General features: G+C 35.4%; 1 protein-coding gene across 1 annotated transcript in view; it reads left to right on the forward strand.

The window, feature by feature from the left end:
* Positions 1 to 24854, forward strand: part of LOC126888205 (cytoplasmic dynein 2 intermediate chain 2-like) — a 72790-nt gene that overhangs the window by 42396 nt on the left and 5540 nt on the right. The window contains exons 8-9 of the mRNA XM_050656259.1: positions 5275 to 5429; positions 15404 to 15609. Of these exons, the coding sequence (XP_050512216.1) occupies positions 5275 to 5429; positions 15404 to 15609 (361 nt within the window). The remainder of the gene's footprint in view (positions 1 to 5274; positions 5430 to 15403; positions 15610 to 24854) is intronic.

A 24854-nucleotide genomic window follows, 5' to 3' on the forward strand; every position in this document is an offset into this window, starting at 1 on the left:
GACAATTGAGGGATTAGTAACGTCAACTATTTATTATGATACTAAATCGGTAGGGACATCCCACCAGCGTCAGGTCAAATTTCTTATATCTTGACGAAAAGAATAATTATCCAACGAATAGAGGGAAGTGCGGCCCTAGGCGCAGGCAAACTGGCTTGGGCTTGGGAACCTCCGCCAGTGCAGTGACGGTGTAAGGCATCATGGGGCCTTAGGCGGCCATAAGAAGTAGGCCCCTTTATATCGACCATTTACTTAAAACAAATTTACAGATATTTATGTTGTTTTGGGAAGTAGTTACTCCAAAAATAAATTACGACAATGTAAAAAAGATCATTTTTCTTTTTTTTTACATTTCGCAACAACTTCACATTAATATTCCATAGCTAATATGCCAAAGAAAAAAAGGGATATTGTGTCGATAATATGTGATTTTGCCTGGGTATGAGTGCCACCCCTTCGGGGGTGAAATAACATACATTCAAAATAATGGATAACTGATTAATTCTAAGTAACTTTTGTTCTATCGAGTTTTTCACTAAATCAATACTTTTTGGGTTATTTGCGAGTGAAATGTTCATTTTTCAACAAAAAACACCTTTTTAGACGGTTTTTCACAAATAACTCCAAAATTAAGTATTTTATCGAAAAAATATTCTTAGAAAAATATAGCGTATACAAAATTTAAAAAAATGATGTATGTATGAAGTATGTAGACCCAGTATAAGCAGAACTGGAGCTAATGAAAAGTAGATTCTTATTCGACAAATTCCAAATCAAATATTTCAACGTAAATTAACAAAAAATGAAGCACTTTTCGGTGAAAAATCATCACAACTTTTTAAAGTGTTAAAAAAGTTTTATTTTTGTTTTTTTTAAACAAGTTTCAAGTACCAAAATTAAGAGGAAACAGTAGCGATCAACAGGTAGCGAAAGCGCGTTCCAAGATTGCGGCTGTAATTTTTAATATTTTTTCGAGATATTTGGCACACAAGTCTTTTCTCCATTCACAAAACAGTGTCCACATAAAAACAGTGACTAAACCTATCGGGATTTTTAATATAGTCTTTTAGTGCCTATATGCATCTCCTATAAGCAGGGGAATAATCTAATCTACCTAACTAAAAATCTCGTATCTAACTAAAAGTCCTAAGCTAAGCTAATATTACTCGAATAAGTAAAAAATGTATCCTTTACTCTATTAATAATTCCTATTTCAGTCTTCTTTTGATTTATTTATATATGTCTTACTAACTTTAAAATAATGTACCTATAATAAAAATGTAATCTCTCTAAACATTTCTAATATTTCTCTAAACTTCTAATAACTCTTTTGTAGCTATAATCTCTGTTGCTGAATGTCTAAAAATTTCACTTTTTGTGTCCCTTTGCTTACTATCTACTAACACTATTGTAAGATATTGTCTATCCTTAATTCAAATACTTCCATTTTCCGCGAAAATTTAACCTGAATTCATTATATACAAAAAATAAGTTATTTATAATTTACGTTACTTTAGAGAAAAAAATTTTACAGCTTTAATTCTTAGACATATTTCAATGATTAGCTACTTATTTGCTTAGTATCTTCTTAAATTTTGCTTCTTTTCTTGCAATTTCTATGTGTCTTCTTTCATTTTTCCCACATATTTTACTAAAAAAATTATCTTTTTTTCTCTTCTTCTTCTTGTCTGGTACTACAACTATATTTCTTCATTTTCTCCACATAATAACACTTCTACAGTGTACATAATTCATCTTCATATACATCTTTCATATAGCAATCATATATCATTTATCTCATATATCATTTCATATAACATCATAATCATCACTTCATATACTAGCTCCGATACCTTCGTTTTACCTTAATAAAAGAGGTTTCACTCGGATGTCTTAGTTCTCCGCCAATATTAACCCGAATTTTCGCCCTGATCTGTACGCACCATTAAGGTGGTATAGTTAACTCAAAACACGAAATAGGTATTTTATGCGGTTCAAATTCTTCTAAAAATATCACAACCTCAATCCCTTGCTTTGAGGCCGTTGTTTATTCACGAATAATCATGAATAAAATAGGTACCCTTCAAAACACAGAGTGGGTCTCTAATAAGCTTTCAAGCTTCTATAAATCACTTAGTACCTTCCTAATTTGACAAGAGCAGTGGGTTTCTTATTTTATTTTCTATTCTATTCTTTATTTCTTTTATTAGTTCTTCTTCTAATCTATATAGTTCTTCTTCAAATTCCATATCTCGACTCATCAGGTCGGTTCGTTAAAAATATATCTCTTGCTTATAGCAATGTTTGTCTTAAAGCTCTTATATCAACGTATGTCATCACTAATCATTATTCATTAAAAAAAATATCATTTATCACTCAAAAAAATATTAATTCAGGTTCATCTCATACAAAATTTAACACAAAATCGATAAAAATTTATCTAAAAGATCAATAACAAAAACAACTGCTAATAAAATTCAATAAAAATTCAAAAATAGCATATGCAAAAGTTAGATAAAAATATTCAAAATCAGTTCATATCTCAAAATTCGATAGAAATTTTTGAAAAAAAATTCGAGATTCCATAAAATATTCAAAAATAACCGGACTAAAAATCGAAATCGGATAGAGATTTTTCAAATAAATTCAATAAAAATTCAAAATTCAATAAAAATTCAATAAAAATTCAATAATAACATATATAATAAACTTTGATAAAAATATTCAATTCAAAAAATCACTTCATGTTTCAAAATTCATAGATAAAAAAAATCGATACTTCATAAATTTGAGCAAAGATAAATATTCAATGTTCAATAATAATATAAAAACGAGGGAAGCATTTTTAATAAAGATAGACATTCTTACTTACATTTTATCACTTTGTCTTTGTTCCCTGGGTTCTCTGCATCTTCGTCCTGGTCCATCTTCGCCGTCTCCGTTTCCAATTTGTTACCGCCATCTCTGCTCCTTTCAGAAGACCTCCTCTAATCTGCAGGATCAGCCATGTATTAAATAGTGTGTTGTTACTGCCTTCTGGTTCTAATTAATTAAAAAAGACTAAACACGTCTTACTATACATTATATTTTATTCACTGGTATCCAATATATAATCTAAACAATAACATTAATGATTCATAGCGCCTCGCCTTACTACATACTAACTTCTAATAATTATTTGTATATCTATATCCATACTGATTGCTCAGCGTGTTTTTATACCTATCCGAACCATAACAAATATAGTTCAAGTTCACTCGTAATAAACATGTGATACAAACTATAAGCTATTGTTTTTATGTATGTTCAATACCCTAAAGGTTAATAACATCATATTTAAATTATGATTTATACAGAGGGTTCATAATATACCACACCACAATAAATCTATTCAATTGCCATCTATTAAATTCAATGCCAGAGACCAGATAAAAATAGTAATTGCCGGTGCTATATTATGGTAATTTGAGCATTTAATGAAACCCCCCGAATAAGAGCCGTTTTTAGAAGTATGTCCAAAGTATTATGAAACAGAGACCTAAAATTGGCCTTAAGGATCCGACTAATTCGCTGCTACGTGTTCTCGGTCTTACTGTATGGTGTCGAGTCTTAGACTGTGAATAAAATCGAATTAAATCGCCTTGAGGCTCTCGAAATGTGGTACAAGAGAAGAATTTTAAGAGTTTATTGGATGGAGAAGATTCGAAACTACACAATACTAGAATGTCTCAGCAAGACTACTGGGATTATAAAAAGCATCAAGAAGAGATAGCTGGATTATTTCTGACATTTAATGTGAGTTCCCAAATATAGGTTACTACAAAATATTATTCAAGTGAAAATAGCAGGAAAACGCAGTCCAGGACGAAGAAGAACTTCATGGTTGATTTAGGGTGGCAATAAATAAAATTAAGATACGTATGATGGTATCCAACGTTCTGAAGGGACATGGTACATGAAGAATGAGAAAATAACAGCCCATCCCGACAAAGAATCCTGCGTACGTCAGTCACGAGAGAATTTTTATTTCATTGCCCCCACCTTGCAAGGTTGCTGGATCCGCCGTTGACATTACGACACTATTTAGCTTAACTGTGGACAAAGTAAAAATCATGCGAGTGATCGCCAATGCTCTGTGAGGACAGGGCACTTAAAGAAGAAGAAACTTTGAACAATGTTAGGGATAAAATTCAACCTAGTTTGACTCCTCGTTGTATGGAGATTTTGTTGGTATAGCTATCTCGAATTTTTACGGTGATAATGACGGTTTTATACCAGTAGATTCTTAATGATAGTAGGGGAGCCCTGGATTGGTCATGGTGCCTATTGGATTGTGAATATTCGGTCCTAAAACCAAAAAATGTAAGCTTTTCATTTTAGTGGGGATTTTCCATTTTTTTAATTTAATTTTTCATTTCCAAAAATCGTTTTTTTCAAGTAAAAGTTTCTTATTTTTACGTAAGGAATCCAAATCTGCAATAAAAAATGGGGGTTCCTATTTAAGATTTTAAAGTAAGCCCCTGTCCCACCTCCGTGGGTTTGTATTTGGTTTCATTCGATAGATTTCTGAAAAATAGTTAACACGTATTTTTCAGTTTTTCCATCTGATGTTCATTTCGCGAAATATTCGCTTTTTTTGTGAAATTTTGTGACTTGTCGATTTACCTACGCGCCGTAAAATCGTCAGATTTTTGAAATATACACTGTTCTTCATGTACTCAAATTACCTCTTCTTAATTTGACGTTTTCGAGTTTTTTAAGGATAGATTTTTTTACGGGCTGCCCTAATTGCACGCTCCTGAGTCCATATGTCCTATGAGGCGTTGCCGATAGTAAGGGCGAACTTAACATTGGGTCAAATTTTTTTTTGATGATACCATTTTAAATTAAATTTTCTACCTCATAGAACTGTCGAATTGTTGAGTTCGACCTTGTTTCGCCTTCAAAATAAACCTTCGAAACTTGTTTTTTTTTTCGCCCTTACTAGGTACCTGCATTTTTAAACCCAAATTTCTCGAAACTTGCTTTTGTTGAGTTCGCCCTTACTATCCGCAACGCCTCATATATGGTAGGTGTACATTTACAGGGTACAAGGTTTCTCCCCATGTGATTTTCTGACGCTCTCGAGTAACGCGCAAAATCCCCGCTTGGGGTCCCCTACCATGACGAGAGTATCTTGTATTCTATTCTTAAATTTTTTTAGCATCTGAATTAATTTTAATAATTAATTAATAAATAATTTAAATGTTTTCTTAATAATCAGATATATTTTAGGAAGCACAAAAGAAGAACCTTTGAAAGATCCTTCCTTTAAATTTTATGAACCACATGAAGGAGAAGTGGTTTCAGTGAATTTTTCACCTAATAGAAAAGACATGTTCATGACATACGGGACCGATGCGGAAATTAGACTTTATTTGATTGGACAGGTTTTGTATTACTTATCTGATAATTTAAAAATTATAACTTTACATAATAATTTGTAAAAGTGTAATGTAAAATAAGAAAATATCTTATTTGCGTCATATATTGAGAGAAAATAGATATTGGGACCGTGCAAGTTCGGCAAAGCGACACCTATTTCTACGCTCTGCAACTTTATTCGCATTTTTAATTATATTGGCCAATTTTATTAGTCCTGGTTACTGGATAATTGTCAAGGCCATAGTCCAAAAAAATAATAAGAAGAAAAAATAAGATTCAGGTTATGTTATTAAAACGTAAACAATTGTATGTAGTAAATAAAATTAGTTTACCTAAGTATACCCAAATATGTACGGCTGAGATTGTCGCAATTAATCATGCCCTCCAAATTATTTTGAAAAATGGGATTAAACAAACAATCATCTGCTCGGACTCTAAAAGTGCCTTACAGAAAATAGGCAGATCAACCTATTCTATGGAAACAGAACATTCATCGTTCATGACCAAGAGAGGCATCATTGAAGCGAAAGAAAATAACGTTAATATTAGTCTGGCATGGATTCCAGGATACTCGAATATTAAAGGGAATATGGTGGCTGATAAACTAGCTAATATAGGTAGAACCTTAAATGTAGCTGCTGGTATCACTCTTCACTATTCCAACTTTCTACCAGACATCAAGCATTCCATCTGGAATCGGTGGAAGCAAGAATGGCAGGGGAAAAATCTAAATAATTCATTTTACTCTAAAATTGTAGGTCAGATAGATAAACTCCCCTGATACCACAATTTTGCTTACCAAGACAGAAGACATATAACCACCATTATTAGAATGAGGACAGGTCATTGTGCTACTCCAGTTCACCTATTCAGGATAGGAGTAAAATACGACCCATATTGTGACTGTGGCCGAGTTGGGTCCTTAAATCATCTGATTTTTGAGTGCCCTATAAATATGTCACCCAATTTTGACCTATATAAAGAATTAGCCAAAACAAATATCCCTACTCCCATTGAAATTTGCCTACTTATGTCCAACCTTAATCCACGTAGGATTAACATGATCCTTAAATTCCTTAACTTAGCCAAACTTAATTTATAAATATCAATTCCCAAATTTGAATTAAAAAAATTAAGAAGATAAAGATATAAAAAGATATTAGACCTCCAAATGATAAAAGTCTATTGCCTTTCCTGTAGGGACTGTCTGGCCCTATAAGAAGATGTTCCTGCTAATATATATTTAAAAAAATTGAGGCTTTAACATATATATTTGGAAATATTCGATTGCCCAGAGCAAGACAAGAGTATTTCCCTGGTGTAAGCTGGGCGAATTATCCCGAGGGATATAACCCAATAAAGGAAGAAGAAGAAATAAAATTAGTTATTAAAATGCAGTACTGCAAGCAAAATACAATTAATTAATTTTACCTTTATATATCTAATAATTGCATATCATATCAATATTGTGGAGCAACATATAAATTTTCTTCTTCAATGACAGTAGATATGAAATGTACGTCAATTTGACAATTTCAATTGACAATATGAATTATTTAAGAAAGTTGCAATATTTCTCCGCTATTCGCGCACGATCGTTTCTCAATTCCCTTCCAAGTACTTGCACACCGCGAATACTGAAGCTGACATAGAATATCGTAGGGCTAAGGAAACAAGTGTCTTGGCTGAAATACTTCGAGATTGGACTCAAAAACAAACACAACTTTTTTTATGCGATGGAAGACCATGAACACTCTTCATTGTGATCGACAACGACGGATATTTCTGATAAGCCACAGAAAGAAGAAGAAGAAATCCTGGTATTTTCTTAGAGTTTGCTTTTCAGCTATTTAGAAATATAAAAATGGAAGACATAGTTTGATGAAGGATTTCACAAAAAAAAATCAAATTAAAAACCTCGCGAGAAATAAATGGCTGGAGAATGGAAGGCAGAAACAATTAGAACAATACCGAACAGAAAAGCAAGAAGCCACGAAACTCTATAGACGAAAGAAAGAAACATGGATCTTTGAGCAAATACAACAGTAAGACATAAATAATAATGATGACAAAATACTATTCGAATGTACGACAAAAGACTATTCGAAACAACAATATAGTATAAAAAAAAACAACTATAGATAGGTACAAACAAAAACGATTGAGAACAACATTTTACGGATCTATGCAAACCCAGCCATGAGAGATAAACAGAAGAGGAAGAAATAACAGATAATAGAGATGAAGGGAAAGACGCACCTCCCTATACAGAATTCAGAGATGTCGTGAAGTAACTAAAATTAAACAAAATTTCGGGGCAAAGGTGAAATTAACAACGAACTAAACGGAGGATCATAAAAATTACTAATGTCGTGGAACGTGTAGTGAGGCTCAATTAGCGATATACTCTGGGCCAGGTGCGGATCTAGAAATTCATAATAGGGGGGTCAGACGTACCGCAAATATTTTATTGTCCAGATATAGCCATAAGGTTAAAACACTTACTCTAAGGATAAAATTCAGTCATCTCAGATATCTATGGTATCAAAGGAATTGAGCTCTGGTTGACAGAAAAAATAGTAAATAATAAAAAAAATAACAAAATGGCGGCCGAAAATCGTGTTTTTTTCAATTTTTGCTCTATAACTCCAAAGATTTTAACTTTACACCAAAAACATTTAAATAAAAATTTACCATAATTAAATTTTGCATAGAGACGTGTTTTTCCCGATTTACTTCAACGAAAGAAGCCGATAGAAATTGAATGAACAGTTTAGCAACAATTGAATTGTTAATTAAAAACTGACGGTCGCTATAATAACCACAATAATTACGATATATAAGAATAACTATGATTTTTGTATTAAAAGACACTGTACCTATCTAATGTACTTTACAGAATTGAAATTGGACTATTTAAACGGCCTCAGGAATATTTTAAAATTGTAAACAATTTTTTGGCTTATTAATAAATAGAATATTTCGAGAAATAATTAAATTAAATCATGAAAACGGTATTGGAAAAAAAGCGACAGGACGCTTCTTTTAAAAGAAGAAACGTTTAATTGTAATGAGTGGTTCCTGAGATACAACCGGTCAAAGTTGACCGGCATTTACGGCAAAGATATAAACAATAGGATCATAATTTTTAAAACATCACCTCTTTATTTCGATGCTCTTTCTCTATGCACTAATATTATAATAAAAACTATCGATATTACGAGTGAAAATTGCCAAAAATAGCAAAATTCGAAACAAAAATTAGGTTGGAGAAAATGTAATCTCAAAGTTTAAAATCGGTATACGTTAAAAAAATGCATTTTCTCGGCTTCCCATGGAGCAATTTTCTTCATTCTTTTTTTGTTCCTAAGTAACTCGAGTAGATCCATCTAACTAACGCATTATTAAATGTCAAACTTGCTTTTGTTTTGTTATAATAAATTAAGTTATTTATAATAACAAAAATTTTTAATTTGTTTAATTAAAGATTGTTTAAATAATTATACAGCTTTTAAATGAGAATATTTGTATTTTTAACGTTAAAAGGTACACTTGTAGTAAGTTTATCTAAAATAAGTCTATAACTGGAAAAATATGATGTTTTCTTTTCTTATAAATAAATTAATCCATTGCACCGGCAATGGGCGTATCAGGCAGGGAAATCAGGTGAAGCCGCCCTGCACAATCTAGTGTCGGAACTCGAAAGGAGTCTGCATCAGAAAGAAGTCGCCCTTGCTGCATTTTTAGATATAGGAGGTGCATTTGATAATACCTCAATCGAGTCTGTACAAAGCGCACTGGTGAGGAAGAAAATCAACAACACAACATGCAAGTGGATTATTCAGATGCTTCAGAGCAGAATAATATCCATAGATACGTATAAAGATGCCATAAATCTGAGGGCAACTAAGGGATGCCCTCAGGGCGGTGTATTGTCACCGTCATTATGGAACATAGTTGTCGATGATCTGATTCATGGGCTAAGCATCCAAGTAATCTGGGTCCAGGGTTTCGCAGATGATATTGTAATAGTAACTAGGGGAAAATTTCCCAGCACTGTTTCTTTTCAGATGCGATATGCCCTTTACTACATAGAGAACTGGTGTCTTAAAGAGAACCTCTCCGTGAACCCTTCTAAAACTAAACTGGTAGCCTTTACAAATAAGAGGAAGCTTACTGGACTGAGTGAGCTGAAAATTATTTGGAGAGGTAACTGGAAAGAACCAATGAGGTTAAGTATCTAGGGGTAACCCTGGATTCGAAACTCAATTGGAATACTCATATTACCAATATAACCAATAGGGCTAAGCGACTCTTCTGGAACTGCAGACGAATTGTAGGTAAAACCTGGGGATTGAAACCAAAGGTGATCTGTTGGTTATACACATCAGTGATACGACCTACAGTCACTTATGGGTCAGTACTCTGGTGGAGAAAGACGACTTTGCAATCTTTTGTGACCACTCTCACCACCGTACAAAGACAAGCGCTTCTAAATATAACAGGAGCCTTGAATAGTACAGGAACGGCTTCGTTAGAGGCTATCACAGGTATCCCTCCGCTGGAATTATACATTTCGGCGGTAGCCTTTATGACCATCCTGAGACTCAAAGCAAACAATACTTGGAGGCCGAATGTATTGAATAGCCACACAAACATTACTGGGACTACACTTGAGGAATCCATCTATATGAGGACACCAGAACTAATCTTCACTGAGAAGATTAACACAATTATACCATCAAAAGAACAAAAAGTCCCAAATATTAATGGGAATATGATTCACTGATGGATCTAAAACTGCCCATGGTACTGGATCAGCAGTCTTTGGGCAAACATGTTACTATAATAAATCTTACAGCCTAGGTCAACATACAACGGTGTTCCAGGCTTAAGTTTTTGCTTTGGTGCCCTGCATTGATGAAATCATTGATGAATACCCTAAAGCTAAGAGAATCAACATTTACACAGATAGCCAATCGGCTATTTTGGCTGTAAAGAACCCTCTCAGCAAATCAAAACTGGTGAGAAACTGCAAAGATCTTCTCAATAACCTGGCAAAAAAACAATAAAGTGTCTTTAATATGGGTGCCGGGTCATGAAGGGGTGGATGGGAACGAACGAGCAGATATGTTAGCGAAACAAGGCTCGAGAGAAACTTTTGAAGGCCCAGAACCTTTCTGTGGCATCACTAAAGATGCTATGAAAAACGAGGTTCAGAAATGGCTGATAAATAATCATCAAAATAAATGGAGAACCACTCAAGGGCAAATCCAGACTAAAAAAATAATCAAGAATATTGATAAACAACTCTCGAACAGTTTGATGAACCTCAATAAACAAGAGATCAAAACGGTCACTGAAATGGTGACTGGATATTGCCGTTTAAGAATTCACCTATACAAACTAGGTAAGGTGAATGAACCATGGTGCAGAAAGTGCGAAATAAAAGAAGAGACTGCCATACACATACTATGCCATTGCAGTGTGCTAGGTGATGTAAGGCAGGACTTCACTGGTCAAATGTGGTTTGAACCAGAAGATATCCTAAAACTACCAATAAGAAAACTGTTGCCCTTCGTTGAGGCCACAGGACTTATTAAAGTTTAAGGAGAAGAACAGGGTTTGGTACAAAGGTCTTATGACCAAGTGCCAGAGACTAACGAGTCTCGCCTGAGTTAAGAAGAAGAAGAAGAAACAGTACTCAAATTTGTATGCCTCAAATTTGTATGTATCAGGCACCGAAACGTACTGAGTAGTTTCCGATATAAATAATAACCTTAGGCATTAAAGTAGATAGACAACGTTACTTCTGGCACATCCCCTAAATCGCAACCCTTAAATAGCAATAAATGCCAAACGGCTTAACGTAGGATGACGTGTGACGTATCGTTGGAAAGGGAATGAAAAATGGGGTTGAACGCAGTATGTGGCGTGCGCATCGGAATATGCCAAAAGGGCATTACGTCATATCTTCTTTTCTATTGGTCCGACTTTGACGTAAGAGGGCTCGTCGGAACGGGGAGGGGGTAAAGAACACATAAAAAAACAAAGATGGCGGCATTGCCAAAACGGCATTACAGCATAGGATCCTGGACACCCATATAAAAAGCATGGAAAACGAAAAGTTTACCGTGGACAGTAAAGTCCTTTGTGAACATTTAAGTCAAACTTGGACAAAAATTCAATACAAATTAAATGGGGTCAATTCTTTGTTACACATTATGCAGTCTAGGTTGGACTGGACTATTCTAAACAAAATTTCTAAGATAGTCGCATTCAAAAAGTGTTTTTGTGTTAGGAAATAAAATATCAAGATGTTACTTATTATTTATTAAAGATATTACAATAGTTCCAGTAATTTTAAGATAGTTTTTCTTTGCAGTTCTACCTTTTTATTTAAACCTAAATTCATTAGTTCAGTAATAATTTTACGTGTCTGAAGCATTTTTTCTTTGTATGATTTTCGTATGGCCATCCCACGTTCAGTTTTGTAAAATTGTCTTCTCTTTTCATTGGCTTCATCTTTTCTTCTAATACCTTCCTCACCTCTTTCACACTTGCAGGTTGATTTTACGTGTAGTTCATGCACTGAAGCATATTTTTCTAGATTGCTAACGCCTCTGCTGGCTAGGGTACAAATTTCATTACGTATACTTGGACAAAGTTTTCCTCTCGAATGTAACCACTCTAATTTAAATACACTTCTCTCGTAATGGGAGTGAGGTTTACCTAAAAGTCCATCTCCATCTCGACGAAGGGGTTTTTGACCATCAGCACATGCAATGTATCTTAAAACACCAACACAATGATCCAAACAAATAATTTTTCTAAATGTAGTTTTTGGATGTAGTCTTTTCCCTGCACGTTGTATTTTCTTCTTGTAAGCCAACATTGTAGATCCATTTGTAAAGTGAATTAATGAATGCAGATGTTCGTGTGCAGTACTTCCGTCGTCTGCTACTAAATGACAACGGCAAATGGAATACCATTTTACATTAGGAGCACATGCTAGCAGAGAAAAGTCACTCTCATTTAAGAGTAAATGATACCATTCTCTTGGTGACTCTTCGTAATCCTTTGCCATGTCAGCTGGCGAAAGAGCTTTAATGCCACTGACACTCAAAAGAGCCAGATAGTCACTTTTTGACAAAATAGACATATTTTAACTGGCTATTTAATAACAAAGAACTGAAATCTCAAAACTGTCTCACTAGACTAAGAGTCCTTACGAAGTTGTTAAATTTATCTACCAGTACAGCCTCCCCCACCCTAACTGATTATTTCACGCATGCGCTATTACCATGGTCAAAGTCTCGTTGAATTTGCTGATATGCAGAAAACGTGACGTCACGCTCAGATTTTTTTTATTTCACGCATGCGCCATTAACAGGGGCAAAGTTCAAAAGATCGTTGTCTAGAATTGCTACTAACGATGAAAATCCAACAATTTGACTTGCTGTTCTGGCACACCCCCTAAATCGCACCACCACGTTGGGTTAGGTCAGGGTAGCAGAGGGTAGCAGAGAATGTTGTGGGTAACGCTAAAACATGCTGTGACGCTCTGCTACCCTCTGCTACCCTGACCTAACCTAACGTGGTGGTGCGATTTAGGGGGTGTGCCAGAACAGCAAGTCAAATTGTTGGATTCTCATCGTTAGTAGCAATTCTAGACAACGATCTTTTGAACTTTGCCCCTGTTAATGGCGCATGCGTGAAATAAAAAAAATCTGAGCGTGACGTCACGTTTTCTGCATATCAGCAAATTCAACGAGACTTTGACCATGGTAATAGCGCATGCGTGAAATAATCAGTTAGGGTGGGGGAGGCTGTACTGGTAGATAAACTTAACAACTTCGTAAGGACTCTTAGTCTAGTGAGACAGTTTTGAGATTTCAGTTCTTTGTTATTAAATAGCCAGTTAAAATATGTCTACTTTGTCAAAAAGTGACTATCTGGCTCTTTTGAGTGTCAGTGGCATTAAAGCTCTTTCGCCAGCGGACATGGCAAAGGATTACGAAGAGTCACCAAGAGAATGGTATCATTTACTCTTAAATGAGAGTGACTTTTCTCTGCTAGCATGTGCTCCTAATGTAAAATGGTATTCCATTTGCCGTTGTCATTTAGTAGCAGACGACGAAAGTACTGCACACGAACATCTGCATTCATTAATTCACTTTACAAATGGATCTACAATGTTGGCTTACAAGAAGAAAATACAACGTGCAGGGAAAAGACTACATCCAAAAACTACATTTAGAAAAATTATTTGTTTGGATCATTGTGTTGGTGTTTTAAGATACATTGCATGTGCTGATGGTCAAAAACCCCTTCGTCGAGATGGAGATGGACTTTTAGGTAAACCTCACTCCCATTACGAGAGAAGTGTATTTAAATTAGAGTGGTTACATTCGAGAGGAAAACTTTGTCCAAGTATACGTAATGAAATTTCTACCCTAGCCAGCAGAGGCGTTAGCAATCTAGAAAAATATGCTTCAGTGCATGAACTACACGTAAAATCAACCTGCAAGTGTGAAAGACGTGAGGAAGGTATTAGAAGAAAAGATGAAACCAATGAAAAGAGAAGACAATTTTACAAAACTGAACGTGGGATGGCCATACGAAAATCATACAAAGAAAAAATGCTTCAGAAACGTAAATTTATTACTGAACTAATGAATTTAGGTTTAAATAAAAAGGCAGAACTGCAAAGAAAAACTATCTTAAAATTACTGGAACTATTGTAATATCTTTAATAAATAATAAGTAACATCTTGATATTTTATTTCCTAACACAAAAACACTTTTTGAATGCGACTATCTTAGAAATTTTGTTTAGAATAGTCCAGTCCAACCTAGACTGCATAATGTGTAACGAAGAATTGACCCCATTTAATTTGTATTGAATTTTTGTCCAAGTTTGACTTAAATGTTCACAAAGGACTTTACTGTCCACGGTAAACTTTTCGTTTTCTATGCTTTTTATATGGGTGTCCAGGATCCTATACGAAAAAGAAGAAGAATTGACAGTTAATATTGAACGTTGACAGAAGAAGAATTGACAGTTGGCTTCTGTGTCGCCGCCGCTTTCATTTGACACCCCATACGTCAAAATAGGACCAATAGCAACGAAGATATGACGTAATGCCCTTTTGGCACTGCCGCCATCATTGTTTTTTATGTGTTCTTTACCCCCTCCCCGTTCCGACGAGCCCTCTTACGTCAAAATCGGACCAATAGAAAAGAAGATATGACGTAATGCCCTTTTGGCATATTCCGATGCGCACGCCACATACTGCGTTCAACCCCATTTTTCATCCCCTTTCCAACGATACGTCACACGTCATCCTACGTTAAGCCGTTTGGCATTTATTGCTATTTAAGGGTTGCGATTTAGGGGATGTGCCAGAAGTAACGTTGTCTATCTACTCATTAAGTTCCCTTAATTTTCATAACTAGCGTGTTTATTGGGTGGAATTTGTCTTTCTGTCGTTTCGGTTTCATGTCAGCTAATATATTTTTATGTTTCAACATTTTTTTTTATTTTGGCCCTTGTTAGGAGGGTAAATTTCCCCATTTTCCCTCCCCGTAGATCCGCCACTGGCCAGAGGGAATATTTAACATATGTTTTATTGGGAACGTTCGTCGTCGTGAACAATGTTTGCAAGAGTATCATGCATACTAGTATATAAATAATCATAAACATTTCAATATTCATTTCAGTACTGTTTATTTTGCCGCATACTGTATTATTCATAGATTATTTTATTTTCGAGATCCACGAAAAACTGCTCTTAAATATAACACTCCGCCACAGTATAAAGAGGGAACCTCTATATACTGGAACCTCTATATACTGTGACTCCGCACTGATCAGCTCTGACCAGCAGATAGTATCTTAATTTCCACGTATTCAATTTTATTTTAACGTAAATTCCTCCATACTGTTTCATATAATAATGAAAACGTTTATTTTTAGGAAGATCCAGCTCAACTTATTTTTCTTAAAAGTACTTTGTTGGATCTGACATTTGTACCATACGAAGAGAAATTAATAGCTGGTTGTGGTTTGAATGGATTTATGGAACTATTTCACATGCAAAAAGCAAAAGCAATAAAAGATATAACTAAAGAACAGTTCAAGAATAAAATCACTTCCACTTGTATGGCTATTAATGGAAACAAGTTAGTATTTTATGTATATGTTTTTTTATCATTTTATCCCTATGCGGGGTCGGCTTCCCTAATTGCATTTCTCCACACAATTCTATCTTGGGTCATATCAATGTTATTCCGCTTTACCAACATGTCCTGCCTTATCGTCTCCCTCCAGGTCTTCTTTGGTCTTCCTCTCCTACTCCTTCCAGGAATCTGCACTTCAGCTATTCTTCATATTGGGTGATTAACGTCTCGACGTTGAACATGACCAAACCATTTTAACCTATGCTCTCTCATTTTGGCATCAATTGGTGCCACACCTAGACTTCCCCTAATATACTCACTTCTAATTTTATCCTTCTTTGGCACTCCACTCATCCATATAAGCATTCTTATTTCCGCCACATATATTCGTTGTTCCTCTTTCTTTTTCACTGCCCAAATTCAGTTCCGTACATGATAGCCGGTCTTATGGCTGTTTTATAGAATTTTCCCTTCAGCTTCATTGGAATTTTTCTGTCACACAACACACCACTCGCTTCTTTTCACTTCATCCATCCAGCCCTAATTCTACTGCATGCATCTCCATCTCAGTGTTGCCAATCGGCGGATAATTATCCGATTTGCGTACCTTTTTGAGAGTTGTCGTATCTTCTTCGTATCTTTAAATAAATCGGATATTTGCGGATATTTTTCAGTGTATCTACCATCGACTAAAACTTTTTCATCCATATATTCCCAACACCAACAACACATTAATTTTGTTTGGTTGCACTCAAATTTTTATAAATAGCCTATGAATGAATGTTAGTGACATCCAATACTTTTCATCTTTTGACAAAAGGGACATGTGCCGATTCTTTTGTTTAGAATTTAAATGCACAAGTGCATCCACTTAAGGCATACTAATCCAATTCAAATTTCAAAAACTGTCTGCCGTCCGATGTTATTTATGAGTTTTTAGTTTTTAGTCTTTAAACTTATGAAAGTTGGTTCACGCACGATTTAGTTTTATTTTCATTTTATGTAGTGCAGTGCTTAAGTAAACGTTTCCAGATTTCTCGGACATGAGATGTAGTTAAATCTAGTTCTTTTTTGTAAAGTTCTATCAAATCTAATATCTTAAACAAAACCATTTCATCAAAACATGTTATACTTACCTGATTAGGTATATTTATGATTTTTTTGAGGAATGTAATGGTACTATGCAGAAAAGAACTTTTCGGCACAGAAACGTCACTTTTCTGCACACTACTGTCAGTTATTCGGTGAGAAAATATTAAGTTTGTTAACATAAAATTGTGCAGAAAAATGCATTTGGAGGAGTGGTTGTAGAAAAATCTACTTATTTGAAACTAGTAATATCTAGATATCTACTAAATAACTCAAAAATCCTTCAAATTTTTTGCCTATAAAAATTATTTAGTCGGGTATTAACGTTGAACGCACCACGGGTATTATGGATAATAACTTTGATACCTTAATAACTACAAGACTGTCAAATACATTTCTATTGTTTTAGTTGTAATAAATCTTTAGTTGTTAAAAGAGCGTAGGCGCAAAATTTCGGACCAATAATCTTTAAACGTATTAATTTTTTTCGAATCCTGAGAAAACTAATAAATATTTTTGAAAAATTTGAACGCAGAATGAAAGATTACATTATTACCGAGGGCTGAAAGTCCCTTAGAATAAACAAAATGTTTCTTTTGAATGAGATATTTGAAATTAAAACCACACTTAATATTCTCTTTTGCTTTTACCCCTGTAACATATTAGAATAAAAATTATAGAAGTATTCAGGGACTTTTGACCCTCGGTAATAATGTAATCTTTCATTCTGAGTTTAAATTTTTAAATAATACTTATTAGCTTTCTCAGGACTCGAAAAAAATAATGCATTTTAAAAGCATTGACCAGAAGTTTTGCGCCTATGCTATTAATGTAGCTGTAGTTTATTTTGTATTGATTTATTTATTATTTATTTTTCCAGTACCTAGTTTTAGGTAGTTATTACGTTTTAATAATAGTATATTACATACCTAGCGGGAAAGTACTCTATTTCAGCCGAGCGGCAAGATAGTTTACCGAGGTGCGAAGCACCGAGGTAAACTACAGACGCGAGGCTAGAATGAGTTCCCGCGAGGTTTGTATACTATTTTACTCACAATCGGTTAGTAGTTTAGGGATTTATAATACTCACAATCTACCAATAATAATTTCGTTTCAAATATCTGTATCCAAGCTACCCGCAGTTCTGGTGGCGTACATTCAAATTCACTATCAGACTTTTTTGTAAAATAAACACAATTTGATTATATGTACAATTAATGGCGTCGTGTATCGCCTAAATGTCAGATTCAGTTGTTGTCTTACTTTAACCGTTAATAGTAATCATAATTCCAATGTAACTATTAATATTTATAATTCCAAATAATTTTCTTTTTGTTATTGTTGTTGTTTCTTAATTAAATAAATGTTGAGTGGATTCTATTCTTTCTAAACCATCTTTTAATCAAAAATGACATTGACATTTGCAGGTAGAAAAGTGACAGATGCTAGCCGGGAAAGTACTTTCCCGGCTAGCTGGGAAAGTAAAGTAAGTAATAAGTCGCTTCCTGATTACTTCAAAGGTTAGAAATCCATAAATTACTAACCGATTGTGAGTAAAATAATATTTAAAAGTGTTTGTTTTACTTAAATAATTATAATAAATTAATATAACGATCCAAATAATGAAATATTTAGATTTATTTATTTATTTAGAATTTAACCCTTACGATAATACAAAATACGAATAATATAATAATAGTAAGTAAATAGTATTTTCCTCCTACCTTTTCCGAAAGTATACTTTTCCGGACCTGATTGTAGGGAGCAAAGTTGTACTTTTCCTCCCTAGGGAGGAAAATATTTTTCCTCCCTAGGGAGGAAAAGTAAAAGTGACGTCATGGTATTTCATTCATGACATATAACGTATTGACGCCCTGAACAATATCTATTTTCTATTGCGTAAGTATCTATACATTTTAAAGTTTATTTAAAAACACTATTTTGCAGAATAGTAAAAAACAGTAAATTGTTATTCTGATTTAACAATGTTTACATTAATAATTTGACTTATATTTGACAGTTGACAGTTATATTGTACCTACTTGTTAGTTTTAGTTCTAATAAATTTTGTTGGTTAGTTACATAAATAAATTAAGTAAAAATGAAAAAATGACTTGTTATTTGAGGAAGGTGGAAAAACCATATGTATAACATGGGAGTAAAGTGCCTTTTCCTCCCTTGAATGATTACTGCCCTCCGCTACGCGTCGGGCAGTAAACTTCATTCTCGGGTACTCGAAAAGTAGCACTTTCCTCCCTTGTTATACAAATAGCTATTATATACATGAATTAGGTAATAATCAGCTAGGATACGAGATTTTCATCTATAAACGAAAGTTTTTAAACTGTGAAATAGAGAATCCAGTAGATTAAAGGGCCGGTTGTTCGAGCGCTAATCAGAAATTGAATCAACTGATCATTATCAAATATTTAATTACTGTCAATGTCAACTTTGATTGGGTTGCTGAAAACATAATTGATTACGGGCCGGTTGTTCGAACGCTAATCAAAACTGATCATTATCAAATATTTAATTACAATTATATTTGATTAAGCGTACTTCTGACAGATGTCGCATTTTGAGGTTATGTTGACTGATTTATTTTATTATTTTGGTTTTAATTTAAAATAAAACATAATTAAACTCTTTCTGATGTTAATTTCTTGTTTTTACTTACAAATCAATAATAATAAGCAATTTTTAATAATTTAAGAGCTGCGGCTATATTTTAATTACTGTTTTACCTACAATCAATAACTGATTAGTGTTTTACGTGTATTTTTCATGTCGCGATTTGATTCCCATCAAGAAAATTGATTACAATAAATGATTGATTATAATCAACTTCTTAATTAGCGTTCGAACAACCGGCCCTACAATTATGAGATTAATTGATTAATTAATCAATTATGTTAGTAATTGTTACGTTAACTAATAATTAATAATTAATTAATCAATCAATTATGTTAATTATCATAATGATAATTGATTACAATCAACTGATTGGCGTACGAACAACGGATTTTGTTATTTGATGGTTGTTAAGGGGACTAAAAGAATAACATTGGCAACATTGATTTTAATAACAGAATAATTTTTGACCTAGCGTACCTTTTCGTGACAAATCGGATATTTTTCGAGCGATCATCGGATAATCTAGAGAAATGCGATTGGCAACACTGCTCCATCTATTTCTCCATTACTCTGTAATACCGATCCTAGGTACTTAAAACTATTGCTTTTCACAATCATTTCACCATCCAAAGATACCATTTTATTTGTAGTAACTCCATCTTTAAATGAACATTCCAAATACTCTGTTTTTGTCCTGTTAAGTTTTAAACCTCTTTCCTCCATAGCTTGTTTCCACTATTCCAGTTTTTGGTCTAAGTCTCTTTCACTATTTCCTATTAACACTACATCATCAGCATACATTAAGCTTAATGGAATGCTACCCTGTAGTTTCGCTGTTATCTGGTCCAACACTAATGAGAATAAATAAGGACTAAGCACCGAGCCTTGGTGCAGTCCTACTTTCACCTGAAATTTATCAGTCTCTCCCACACCTGTCCTAATACTAGTTATTACTCCCTCATACATATCTCTCACAATCTTTACATATTCGCCAGGGACTCCTTTCTTATTGAGTGCCCACCACAGAATCTCTCGAGGAACTCTATCATATGCTTTCTCAAGATCAATGAATACCATATAAGCGTTGGTCTCTTTATTCCTGTATTTTTCCATCAGTTGCCTTACAATGAAAATTGCATCTGTTGTTGATCTGCCCTGCATAAAGCCAAATTGATTATCGGATATTTCGGTTTCTTCACGTATCCGTCTATCAAATACTCTCTCCCATATTTTTATGGTGTGGTAAGTAGTTTTATAGCCCTGTAGTTTGTACATTGTTGTATGTCTCCCTTGTTTTTGTAGACAGGCACTAATATACTGCTTGTCCATTCGTCTGGCGTTTGTCCAACTTCCATAATTCTATTAAATAGACCTGCTAACCAACTTATTCTTGTCTCTCCCAAAAGACATACAGACTTTTTATATTGTCTAGTATAAATAATAAAAACTGGTAATATAAAAAGAATTATTTTTCAAAATAAAATGTTAATTTTAAAGACAAAAAAATTTTTCAACGGCAGGAATTGAACCCGAGCAGCCTGAGTGAAAGCTACGAGCCAAGTACTCTACGCCATTAATAGATATAAGTCACGGAGATAAATATTTGACATATTAGTTGTAGCGTTTTCCATCAAGTTTCATATTTTACCTTTTCTTTTCTAAAATCCCCGGTTTTGGGCCAGCTGACACATCATTTGTTAATAAGCATTGGAACACCTAACTAAATAAAAAGAAAACAGGCATGCTAAAATGCTCCGGTCAAATTTGACACTACCTCCCGGGCTATAACTTCATGCATGAGAATGGATATTACTTTCGAAATCTTCATAGTATGTAAGTATGTATGTTAAAAGCGTGCTGTAAGCGCACACATGTACAACCTGATTACAAATTGTGTACGTATGTGCGCCAGAGCTCTCTTTTTGTCAAACACAACAAACCACATTTGAAGAAGTAATCTCAATTATTGTTGAACAATTTTCTTCCTCTCTTAGTAACAACGGTCCAGGGAATGTGTCAGTATGGTGAGCTTTATCCTTAGTTTTTTCAGTATGGTGATCCTTAGTGTTTTCACCGTTTGAAGTATCTTCGTTCACAGTTGACGATGACATTCCCATTACAGTCGGAAAAATGAAAGAATATCCATGAACGATCACATCAATCACTTATTTTGTATTTGCTGCCTTTTTCCATAAATAACAAACGTTTGTTATAGAAAAAGACAGCAAATACTAAATAAGTGATTGATGTGATCGTTGATGGGTATTCTTTCATTTTTCCGACTGTACGTATCTTTGAGCTAAAATAAAATTCATGTAGGTAGTTATAGTCCAGTCGGCAAGTACTTTTAGCGACGAAAAATTCCGAAGTTAATGAAATTTTAGGATGTTGTTTGTACATGTTTAGTGATGTCAAATCCAAGTTTTCGACCTCGAGGAGGTTGTGGAAAATTTTTGGCGGCCGAAAAACCTCGAAATTTTCGGACTTGTTTCAGTTTGTTGCTCATAACTCTAAAACGGTCAATCCTACGTGAAAAGCTACTATATAGTAATTTAAAGAAGGCACAATTTCCCGTCGATCAAAAAAAAGTCCGGAATCGGTCCAATAGATAAACTTTTACGGGCGATCAAAAAATGACAATTTTTTCTAATTTTGTTAAAATCTGGCATATCCTCATTTTCAAAGTGCTGTAGCTTTACAACATCACTCCCAATTGCCTACCCCCCTCCCTAAACGTTGTAGAGCATCAACAGGAGAGTTCAAAAACAACAAAAATTTTAAAATTGGCCTAATTTTTCAAATTTTAGATACTGTTTTCCTAAAATTGGCATTTCTCGAAAGTAGCTCCCACTTGGTTTTATGCTCTTTCCTGTGGCCTATTCACTCCTATAACCCAAAATCGTCTCTGATACCATTCCGCAACCATTACGTAAAGACCTAAGGCTGTAATAAGGATTTACCTTTGCATGTAGGTGTACTCGTATATGCGGAGAACCAGGTCATACCCAAATGGTAAAAAATGTAAAACTTTAAAACACTTCATTTCGCTCAAAAAGATTATATTAGTAATTAAAATGAAAAGTACAAAAATGAAAATACATGAAAAACTAATGCATAATGTGTAAATACATTTCTTCTTGTTCAGTGTTCGCTGAGGCGAAGTCTCGTACATAAGTCTTCTCTGCGGGAAGAAAGGCAAAAATGAAATATATGATGTGAAAGCTTTATGATGCTAATAAATAATAATGAAAAAAGTTACTTACATTGATAGCGGGATCTTTTCGACTGCGGTTCGGTGTCATAGTCCTCGAGTTCGTGCTCCTCCTGAGCGATGAGTTCTTTCAGAAGGTCCTCCTCATCAACGTCCTCCTCGTCATCGTCCTCATTTAGGTCAGGCTCGAGCGAGTTCTCGCAGGCGTGGCCGGAGCAATGTTTGCAGACCACCGAGCACCGCAGGCCTGCCTTCTTGCAACTGCATGCCGCGGTGATCCAGCCTGTGGCACACTTGCAGGCAAGTATTTTTAGGAGGTGATCCGGGGCTGCGTTCTTCGTGGTGGTAGTAGGTATCAGTCCTCGCTTGGTTACGGACCACCCCCAGACTGAAGGGATCTTTTGGTTCCCTAGCCAAGTTTGTACCTGCTGGTACGTTCGATAGGAGTGATACCTAGCAGCATCACTTGTCGGTGGAAGCCTGGCAAGCTGAAATTTGGTTTTCGCCACCGACTTCGTGAACATTTTGTAGCGCAAGTCATCCAGTTTGTCTCTGGAGTCTCCTCCATAAATTGCTACAAGAAGTTTTTCACCAGCATCACAAATTTCCGAGGCAGTGACATCCGGTTTGGTAAAAGTTGCCACGATTGGCTTAAGGGAGGCATCCTTCTCGTAAATGCGTCAAAACTTTTTCTTACCCAACCCATAGGGTGTAGAGGTTGTATCGCACCCGCTTGCAGCGTGTAGAACAAGGATTTCCATGGGCTGGAATTTACACGATGCAGAGGAGTACAATACGCTGGGGGCGTTCCCTTTTCCACTCTTCTGGAACCACACAATTTTAACCGAAGACCCTAGGGCTGTGAGAAGAACGAGCACGTCGATATCTTCGGCTGTGATAACCACGGCATCGGAGTTCAGAGCTTTCGCGATGGCCGTGGTGACGATCATGAATGACGTCGGCGTCTTCAATAGCTTGGTGAACCTCAATCCCGTTGGCTTGCATCTCCGTCATCACCATGGAAATGAGGTTCTTCTTATTGAAATCATTGGATAAGAATTTCTCTTGAGCCGTGGTGACAACGGTGGAAGCGTTGAAGGCGAATTTTGTTGACTGCTGCAGAAGAGCCCGACGACACCGCTCGTCTGCCTTAGTACTCTGGTACATGACATCAGTGGGGTACCCATCAAAAATTACGGTAGTATTACTCCCGAAGTGTCTCAAAATATAATCGACGTAGTTCCTACACAACGTGCCGAATGTGGCTGTTGGAGACTTTGGCCAAACCACTTTGTGCAGCAAGTACCCCCCGTCGATAACTGCGGTTACTCTGCTGCCAAGCTCAACATCTTCTTGAGGTGTAAACGCTGAATACAAGGAAGACTTGGTGCCTTTCCTTAGGCCTTCCTCAGTAAAGAGGGACATTGGAAATGGCGCAAGCTCGTACTTGAGCAAGTCTTTCATGTCATCTTCTGACTTCTTAGATACACACTCGTTGAAACAATGTAAGAGGGTCAACTGCAACCTTTTTATTTGCAATTTTCAACGTACAGGAAACCGAGGCAAGAGTGATCACCTTGTCCTTCCTTTTCAGCTTCACATCTTCGAAATTCTCTCCCACCATCTTCTTCAAGCATCTAATGCCAATTTCTCGTGCTAAGTAACAATTCACTTCATCAAAACCAATTACTCCAGTGCTTAGCGATACTATATCCTCTATACGCACAAATGGTGGGTGTTGTGAGAGCCATTCTGTCAGCTTCTGTTTATCCAGGTTATCTCGCTTTACACGAGTGGGCCTCATGTCCACATGTTGTTCACTGGTTCCTGTTTCAACCTCAGTGAATACCTCTATTTGCTCACAGACCTCTTAAAGACAAAGCATACCCAATGTCCAGCGAGCGAGCACGCTGTCGCTTACTCCTCGACCTCTCGTCAATCCTCCATAACTCTTCATGGCCCTCATGAGGACCTGCTCAATGCTCATATCTGACCAAATCCCTGACCAAAATTTTTCAGTTCGGCGAATGGTGAAACAGCCTTGCGTTGTAAACCTCATAAACTCCTGGGGATCCATTTTTTCATTCAGATTGATCATGTCTTGGTAGTTCAGATGCGAGCTCTTGGCATAGTTTAAATGTCCTGCTGCGTGAAAGAAGGGTATCATTTCTTTGACGGTTTCAAGATGGAGATCCCAACCACCCATTCTTTCTGCTTTGATAAAACTTTTCATGAGCGTACACATGCGGAAATATTGTACCCAAAGAGCAGCTGTTGGTCCTTGACTTTCAATCGTCTTCAGCATCTCTGCAAA

This window comes from Diabrotica virgifera, chromosome 7, assembly GCF_917563875.1.
Source record: "Diabrotica virgifera virgifera chromosome 7, PGI_DIABVI_V3a".
NCBI classification, from domain to species: Eukaryota; Metazoa; Arthropoda; class Insecta; order Coleoptera; family Chrysomelidae; genus Diabrotica; species Diabrotica virgifera.